This window comes from Haliotis rubra, unplaced genomic scaffold, assembly GCF_003918875.1.
Source record: "Haliotis rubra isolate DU_JTF1 unplaced genomic scaffold, ASM391887v1 Scf76, whole genome shotgun sequence".
Classification (NCBI taxonomy): domain Eukaryota; kingdom Metazoa; phylum Mollusca; class Gastropoda; order Lepetellida; family Haliotidae; genus Haliotis; species Haliotis rubra.
Window position 1 is genome coordinate 1,777,288 of NW_025767479.1, and position 9,123 is coordinate 1,786,410.

Genomic DNA, 9,123 nt, shown 5'->3' on the forward strand with positions numbered 1-9,123 from the left:
AGGGGCAATCTATTGTCTCATTCGATAAAGAAGAGATAACCTACTTGTCTCGCGAACACAGACCTAAGTACATCTCAAACACCATTTAAAGAATGGGAATTTACACCAGCACCCACTTTGCTTGTAACCTAAGCTCAAGTGTAGCCTTTTATTTGCATCCGGTAATGGGGAAAGTAAAATAAATAATCCTTATCAAAAGATGGTGCAGGTTGGTTTTCAGAGGCTAGTTATAAGGAGGAGCCGCTGTGTTGTCTTGTATCATCCCAATGGGGGTCAACATAGGAAATAGTTGTAATTCTTGTACGCGTATTTAAGTAACGTTATGAGGGAACACCAGCCTTTGATGCGCCATTCTTGTCTCGTATACTATTACGGAAGATGAGAAGAGGAATCAACATAACGGGTAAAATGTGGACGAAATCTGCACTTTTACTTCTTATGCTATGTGCCACATTCCTGAAAACCGACTGTGCCAGTAAGTACTTGACCATTTTTAAATTGTATAAATGGCATATGCTGTTGCTATATTGATTATTTTTTAATGACATATTACAGCTGCCTTGTGAAGAAAGCTTTATTTCATATTTCTTTGCATCGTCATAATGCTGTGTCATCATCTCAAGCTTAGGTGCAGAAGAGTCATGTCATCTTTATTTCTGATCTATAACCACATAATATTTAATAAACTTCTTTGTTCGGTATAGCCAACATACATGTTGAAGGAAAAGCATTATATACACAGGAGTACAATGTTTCTGCTCGAAATAGTATTTTATAAATAGGTGGCAAAGACATGTATTGTCAATATTTGACCACAATAAGGAAATAGATTAATTGAATATATTTCACTTATTAAGTGATAATAGGATAAATAGTATTGGTGCATGAATGAACCGCTATTGCTTATTCTTGATGTAAGTGGTATCTCAAATGTGGATGAATGCATTCTGTTAAGAGGTACAGTAACAGCTACATTCAAATTTCATTGTTACATAAAAACAACAAACAATTTTGCTTTTGGTGTATCTATAATCAGTCGAAATATTCGTTTTATAGCATTGTAGTCAACGTGCACGTCGAAAGATTTCAGCTGTTATTAAATGTTTCAGGATTTTAAGAAGAACATAAATATATATTCAGTTGTAATAACACATTGCTTTGTTTTTCATATAGTTCTGCTTTTTCAATTGTGGATATTTTCATAAGCAGAATGAATACTCAAAACAATCAGCTTTGTCAGAGAAAACAACATATTTCGCAAAAAGAGAAGAATTATCACCTTAACGGTAATTACATTTTAATACTAAGAAAAACATTACCTCAGTGAAACAGAGTATAACATATCGTCGTCATATACCTATCCTTTCCCGTGTGCATGATGCATGTGATTGAAAGTCATGCATGACACCATGTTCATTGAAGTATCTTCATTACAAATGCATGGATTGCAAACGACATCATGAATTCTGTCGGATATAAGAAACGCTTTCACAAGTAAAATTGCTTTTCTCAGACACTTATACACAGTAAATGATCGCTGGCATGATATAGATATGGAGGTTTTTGTGATATCAATGTTCACCGATATGTGATTCCTGCACTGTATGGTTTTATTCCATAATATTACAGACCTATGTGACTTCTGTGATGTTTTTAAGCAGTGCGTAAGGTTCCCTGCCTGCAAACACTACTGGGACATATGCAAATGTGAAGGTATTTGAAGCTTTAAGTGCTAATATTACGCAAACACAATGCTGTTTCATAGCGCATGTCATATTCATTAATAAAGCTGCTTAAATTCAAAGCCTACAATATGTTCGCATGATTCATTCCTAGCCTCATATTGTATTTGTTTCGTGTAATTTGGAACTATAAAAATCTTTGTTCAGTTGTAATAATGATAAAGAAGTATATGAAATGGTTTACATTACATTTAACAACCTATTACAAAGCATATTTTAATTTTAAGAAATGAATGTAAAAAAATATTGAATGTATCATGAAGTTACTTTTTGAACATTTCTAAGCTATTCCCCCAGACATCCAATGTGGCGTTGCTGAATCTCCCCCGATACCTCGGATATCCACCTACATCGTTGGTGGAAAGGACGTCGGCGATTGCGAGTTGCCATGGACCGTTGCATTGTTCATCAAGGGTTCCCTGCGTTGTGGCGGCGCCATCTTCGACGACCGGCACATCATCAGTGCAGCTCATTGCCTCATGTTAGTGCAGCTACCTTAACTCGAGTGAAAGGGTGAATGAGAGGATATGTATGTTTTCAGGACACAAGTATCATTTGGGAATCAAAACTATGCCAACATGGATAATTAAAGACGTGAGCCAAAGCTTAAGTCAGCAAGCTCGCTCACTATTCGTGAAATATAATGTAACAAATTATGATGTTCTACTGTTTGGTTCACGAGATAACCTCAATGTTGACGTTTTTTGTGAAAATACCTGTAAGAAATTATGATATACGCATGAAATATCAGCTGTTTGAATCACAAAGCTACCTCGATGTTACAAATACAATGGACTCTTGAACAGTATAAACTGTTTGAATCCCCAAGCTACCGCGATCTTACAAATATTCTTGAAATGAGCAGTAACGCATGAAGTATAAACTGTTTGAATCACAAAGCTACCTCGATCTTACAAATATTCTTGAAATGAGCAGTAACGCATGAAGTATAAACTGTTTGAATCACAAAGCTACCTCGATCTTACAAATATTCTTGAAATGAGCAGTAACGCATGAAGTATAAACTGTTTGAATCACAAAGCTACCTCGATCTTACAAATATTCTTGAAATGAGCAGTAACGCATGAAGTATAAACTGTTTGAATCACAAAGCTACCTCGATCTTACAAATATTCTTGAAATGAGCAGTAACGCATGAAGTATAAACTGTTTGAATCACAAAGCTACCTCGATCTTACAAATATTCTTGAAATGAGCAGTAACGCATGAAGTATACACAGTTTGAATCACAAAGCTACCTCGATCTTACAAATATTGTAATGCATGAAGTACAAACAGTGTGAATCACCAAGCCACCTCGATCTTACACCTATTCTTGAAATATGCTGTAACAAATTATGTTAAACGCATGAAGTATAAACTGTTTTAATCACCAAACTACCTCGATGTTACAAACCTTCGTGACATATGCTGAAATGCATCATGCTATACACATTATGCTATATAAACTTTTTTTAATGGGCAGTCAGGAGAACATTTCCTATGATACTGACAGACACATTTATATCGCTTGGTTCAACCAGGCATGTAACAATAATGTAGCAGCAATTGAAACTTGATTTATTAAGAATATATTACTTCATATCGAATCATATTGTTGATATTCAAGAACGGATATATATACCGAGAGAGATCTGTTATTTGTTTCCAGGGTATACACTAGATATGAATTATACATATATAATATTTACATGGTTTATCTTCAAAAAGGGGATTAACGAATCCGAAAGATGTGGTTGTGGGGCTTGGATCCAAAGACAGACGTCGAACACGGAATGCTACAGTGTCAGCCTTCAGTAGGCACCCACAGCACCATTCAGGTGAGACATATCCTTCAATATTTCTTCATCGATATTTTTTACTACAAGGTTTATGTCTGTCAACACTGCAGGGACGTTACTGAATCTCGACATAGGAACGACCAATGCATTGTTCTTTGTTATAAACTGGTGTGTCACAGTTCATACTTCTCGAGTGGTTGGTATCTTCTCTACCAAAATATTTCTTCTGCTGGTTTATGTTTGAGAATATTCCCCTTTCCAAGTTGATTAGAATTAGGACATGCTTGAAAATGTGCCTTCCTGGAAAAGACTAGCCAAACACAGACAGTAGTCTTTCTAATAGACCTCTGAATGTATCCAATGAGTGTTAACATTACAAGCATTGCTACACCAGAATGAAAATATACATCCGAAACAGAAGTCGTGACTTTTAAATTTCCGGAACATATATACTAGTAAATCTGGAATGTCGAAGTTAGTTGTGTGCTTTATAATTAGCTCAAAACTTCATTTTTCATGTGAGCAATAACTATGATCTTTTCCAGATGTCAATGATATTGCTATTCTAAGACTGGAAGAACCCATCAAGTTTGATAAATGTATACGGCCTATTTGCCTTCCACCACAAGACCATCAGTACAAAGCGAATCAGACGTGCATTGTTGCTGGATGGGGACTTACATCAGGTACGTGTCTTTCCAAGCCCGTAAACCCTGACAATCTGGGATAGAATATGGTTTTCAGCAACCCATGCCTGTTGTAAGAGGCGACTATCGGTATCAAGTGGCTAGGCTAATTGACCCCACATGTCATCGAAATCCCTATTTTTTAATTTTTAAACATTTATTTCCGCACTCAGGAGACCTCAGGCCTATAGAACAAATACAATGACAATTGATCAGTTAGTAGAATTTTTAAGAATTGTATTTTTTCTGTATGTGGTAGCGTAATAGATATACTTAGATAACCTTTCTAAATGTACTTTGGTAGAATTGGTTAAAAGGGATATGAATTTGTAAATGTCAGGATGTACATAGTAGTAGCTCTTAATATACTTATTTCTCAACATATGATAGGTTGGACATATACAAAGAAAATGGTACTCGTCTTCAATTACATTCAGATTACACAGTTTACATATCCTATGTTCTTTTGTTAAGCCTAAATACCTAGCAGATTCTATTAGTAAGTCATGAGATGAACAGCGGAATTGCGCAAGGCATATTCTGAATTTTCTTACGTTTACCACAGACAGATACTGTTCTTTGTTGATAGATTGTTTAATCAATTTATAGTAAAACATTTGCTAGAAAGAGATACGTTTGCACTCCAGTTTTGAATGTACATATCTTTAAGTCGTTGTTTAACAGATAGCAGGAATAACGAGTGAGATTTAATATGCTGTTCATACAATGCATTACCAAATCCAACAGAAAATAACAATTATTTTACGTTTGTAACCCAATTCCTTTTCCCATTTGTATCATAAATAATCATCATATTATAACATTTTTGCTTGGAGCCATACTCAATAATTTTAACCAATATTTGATAACTTTCACATTTGCTTCAATATATAAGGGGAATCTACCACACTCGCCATACACTGCTGAATTACATGTATTAATTTTACCCCAAGATATTTCTTACAAGCATACAAATGAACTTTTTTTATGGCATCGGAGGCTTTGATTCCCCTGATCTACGCGCCATACAAAATGATGGGGCATATTTTAGCATCAAAGATCTTGAAGAAAGAGTTGTATGAGAAGTCTCCAAGTGTTTTTATATATTTCATAATCCCTATTAAGATCTTTTTGCCTTGCAATGAGGCTTGAATTGCATGCATGGACTATGAAAGGTGGTTTGTATGTCATCGAAATCCCTATTGCTTAGGGGGCGATGGGGTAGCCTAGTGGTTAAAGCGTTAGCTTGTCACGCCGAAGACCCGGGTTCGATTCCCCACATGGGTACAATGTTCGAAGCCCATTTCTGGTGTCCCATGCCGTGATATTGCTGGAATATTGCTAAAAGCGGCGTTAAGCAATACTCATTCACTCCTATTGCGTAGATCGATACTCATGATGTTGATGACTGGATTGTCTGAACCAGACTTGATTATAGACCGCCGTCATGCAGCTGGAAAATGGCTGACTGCGGCTTAAAACAAAAACAACAAACAACATTCAAGCTCGTGATAGGAAGTGCATCTGGGAAAGCTTGTACTTCAACCGCAGAATCTGGCTGTGTGTAAATGGACATATTCTGGTGTTGTATAAAGTATCTTTTATTCAATATAAATAACACTAACAATTAATTTATTGTTGTTACCAAGCGAGAACTGAGATTATGAATGTTCCAACATGCGTGTTCATTGACTTCTATTGCCACAGCCAGATGTTTTCTTCGTAACGGCTGAAACGTGTCACACGGTGTTTCAGAGACGAGGCTGTTCCAGCCGTTCAAGCTGCAGAAGGTTAAGGTGCCGCTGGTGGATCTGGAGACGTGCCAGACAGCATACAACGTGTTGGACACACAACTCTGCGCAGGATACTTTGTCAAAGGAGGAAAAGATTCCTGTAATGTAAGTTGTTTGAGGTTTAGGTTCTAGAAATGTATGAGGGAGGGTTTTGTCAGAAACAGGTTCAGGGAAGAAGTCAGGATCATTCTGATGCTTTCATTTGTGGTGGGTAGCCCAGTGGTAAAAGCGTTCGCTCCTCACGCTGAAGATCCGGGTTCGATTCCCCACATGTGTACAATGTGTGAAGCCCATTTCCGGTGTCTCTGCCGTGATATTACTGGAATATTGCTAAAAGTGGCGTAAAACCATACTCACTCATTTGTGCATGGCGATAGTCAAGAAAATGTTTCCAACCGATCCACAAAAGATACTTCTTTTTCAGACTGATTCCGGAGGTCCTCTGATTTGCGACTATAATGACCGATGGACTCTGATTGGAGTTGTGTCAAGTGGTGTTGGATGTGCTAGGCCCATGCTTCCTGGAAAATATACAAGGGTGTCAAAATATATCTCTTGGATTAACTATGTAACATCAGTGAGGAAACCATATCACTACTGAAGAAACGGACAGTGCTTGAATAATAGAATAAACATTTGCAATACCATTTTTATAAATGTTTATATTGCATTTTTTGTCACTATATGCCTTAAGCCATACCCATGGGGTAAAGGATGTGGGTGTGGGTGTAGCCTGGGATGTGGGTGTGAGGTAGCCGGGGATGTGGGTGTGAGGTAGCCGGGGATGTGGGCGTGGCTGTAGCCTGGGAGGTGGGTGTGGGTGTAGCCTGGGGTGTGGGTGTGGGTGTAGCCTGGGGTGTGGGTGTGAGGTAGCCTGGGGTGTGGGTGTGGGTGTAGCCTGGGATGCCTGTGAAGTAGCCTGGGATGAGGGGTGTGGGTGTAGCCTGGGGTGTGTGGGTGTGTAGGGTGTGGGAGTGGGTGTAGCCTTGGATGAGGTGAGGTAGCCTGGGGTGTTGGTGTAGCCTGGGGTGTGGGGTGTAGGTGTAGCCTTGGATGAGGGGTGTGGGGTAGCCTGGGGTGTGTGTGTGGGTGTAGCGGGGTTGTGGGTGTGAGATAGACTGGGATGTGGGTGTGAGGTAGCCTGGGATGTGGGGTGGGTGTGGGTGTAGCCTGGGTTGTGGGTGTGGTTGTAGCCTGGGATGAGGGTGTGAGGTAGTCTGGGTGTGTGGGTGTGGGTGTAGTCTTGGATGTGGGTGTGGGTGTAGTCTGGGATTTGGGTGTGGGCGTAACCTGGGATGAGGGTGTGAGGTAGTCTGGGGGTGTGGGTGTGGGTGTAGCCTGGGTTGAGGGTGTGAGGTAGTCTGGGGGTGTGGGTGTGGGTGTAGTCTTGGATGTGGGTGTGAAGTAGCCTGGGATGTGGGTCTGGGTGTAGCCTGGGATGTGGGGTAGCCTGGGGTGTAGGGGTAGCCTGAGGTGTGGGGGTAGCCTGGGATGTGGGGTAGCCTGGGGTGTAGGGGTAGCCTGGGATATGGGTGAGGGTGTAGCCTGTGATGTTGATGTGGGGGTAGCCTGGGGTGTGGGGGTAGCCTGAGGTGTGGGGGTAGCCTGGGATGCGGGTGTTGGTGTAGCCTGTGATGTTGATGTGGGGGTAGCCTGGGGTGTGGGTGTTGGTGTAGCCTGTGATGTTGATGTTGGGGTAGCCTGGGGTGTGGGTGTTGGTGTAGCCTGTGATGTTGATGTGGGGGTAGCCTGGGGTGTGGGTGTTGGTGTAGCCTGTGATGTTGATGTGGGGGTAGCCTGGGATGTGTTGGTGTTGGTGTAGCCTGTGATGTTGATGTGGGGGTAGCCTGGGGTGTGGGTGTTGGTGTAGCCTGTGATGTTGATGTGGGGGTAGCCTGGGATGTGGGTGTTGGTGTAGCCTGTGATGTTGATGTGGGGGTAGCCTGTGGGTTGTGGGTGTTGGTGTAGCCTGTGATGTTGATGTGGGGTAGCCTGGGATGTGGGTGTGTAGCCTGTAGCCTGGGGTGTGGGGGTAGCCTGAGGTGTTGGTGTGGGTGTAGCCTGGGATGTTGATGTGGGGTAGGGGGTGTGGGTGTAGCCTGGAATGTGGACCATGGGATAGTCTTGGATGGGAATATGGACTGGGATTGGGATGGGGAAGTGGTTGGTCTGTTGTCTATTGGCTGAAAAATGAAAGATTTGTTGGAAGGAATATATAAAAAAACAAACACATATTAACATGAAATACATCCTGAAATGTAGAAAAAAGCGTCTACCAACTTTTCGTGCTATGTTACAAAAATGTCATTGAAAGAACTGTTTTTAATTTTGGATTTAATATTTTCTGTTCAACCATCCCTCGTTCCTGCTCGGCATAGTTTTCGTATTGAATCGAATTTTGCAATACTCAATCCCTACCATGTGTAAATTTGTGCAAACAAGACATTTGATTCTATTTTAAAGTTTTTTTTAAAAAGATATAAATCCCTACAGAAGAATTCATTGGATGCTGTCTAAGCGTCTACACAGCTCTTTGTTTGGATATGTACATGTAGAAACACGGTTTAGAATATAGGCAGAAGGTTTAGGAAATTAACAAGGAGTTAAGTGGAAGCGGTTGTGGAATTGTGTAATATTCATAACAGTTTATCTAAAGTTTTTATCGGTAGTGTATTTAATGCAAATTCCTAACATAAACACTTATCTTTAGATGAAGGCTTTTACTGACAGAATGTTGTGATTACACGATTTACCTGGAATGTTATACCACCGTAAACTCGTATTAAGTATGCTACACACACACACACACACACACACACACACGCACGCACGCACGCACGCACACGCACGCACACGCACACACACGCACACGCACGCACGCACACGCACGCACGCACGCACGCACGCACACGCACACGCACACACACACTCACGCACACACACACGCACGCATGCAAGCACGGTCACGCGCGCGCACATGTCAGATATATGACACAGACGCATATATGCACGTAATATAAAATGAAGACAGTCAGACTCTCACCTATACACACACTGACGCATGCACACTTAAAACGCGTGAATGCTGACACACACATAA

General features: G+C 40.7%; 2 protein-coding genes across 3 annotated transcripts; one reads left to right on the top strand and one right to left on the bottom strand.

Moving 5' to 3' along the window:
- Positions 1-324: 324 nt before the first annotated feature.
- LOC124260336 (trypsin-7-like) lies at positions 325-6,670 on the top strand. 2 transcript variants are annotated; one of them, XM_046694623.1, is made up of 7 exons: positions 325-475; positions 1,630-1,713; positions 2,028-2,223; positions 3,474-3,583; positions 4,090-4,230; positions 5,986-6,128; positions 6,448-6,670. In XM_046694623.1, exons 1-7 carry the CDS (start codon positions 379-381, stop codon positions 6,622-6,624), a joined length of 948 nt encoding a protein of 315 aa, XP_046550579.1. In that variant the 5' UTR covers positions 325-378; the 3' UTR covers positions 6,625-6,670. The 2 variants fall into 2 exon arrangements, with proteins under 2 accessions (XP_046550579.1, XP_046550580.1); XM_046694624.1 differs by lacking the exon at positions 1,630-1,713 and having other exon boundaries at positions 326-475.
- A 42-nt stretch (positions 6,671-6,712) lies between these two features.
- On the bottom strand, positions 6,713-8,138 carry LOC124260314 (putative uncharacterized protein DDB_G0290521). Its single transcript, XM_046694593.1, has 2 exons — positions 7,314-8,138; positions 6,713-6,850 (listed from the first exon to the last, which is right to left on the bottom strand). Exons 1-2 carry the CDS (start codon positions 8,136-8,138, stop codon positions 6,713-6,715), a joined length of 963 nt encoding a protein of 320 aa, XP_046550549.1.
- Between the last annotated feature and the right edge of the window lie 985 nt (positions 8,139-9,123).

What these genes read in the sequence shown, in the direction of transcription:
- LOC124260336 (XM_046694623.1), top strand. Translation starts at nt 379, where the DNA reads ATGAGAAGAGGAATCAACATAACGGGTAAAATGTGGACGAAATCTGCA. An exon ending in TGGATGGGGACTTACATCAG is followed by an intron (nt 4,231 to 5,985) that starts GTACGTGTCTTT and finishes ACGGTGTTTCAG; the next exon opens with AGACGAGGCTGTTCCAGCCG. An exon ending in GAGGAAAAGATTCCTGTAAT is followed by an intron (nt 6,129 to 6,447) that starts GTAAGTTGTTTG and finishes CTTCTTTTTCAG; the next exon opens with ACTGATTCCGGAGGTCCTCT.
- LOC124260314 (XM_046694593.1), bottom strand. Translation starts at nt 8,138, where the DNA reads ATGGTCCACATTCCAGGCTACACCCACACCCCCTACCCCACATCAACA. An exon ending in ACCTCACACCCTCATCCCAG is followed by an intron (nt 6,851 to 7,313) that starts GTTACGCCCACA and finishes CCCACACCCCAG; the next exon opens with GCTACACCCACACCCACCTC.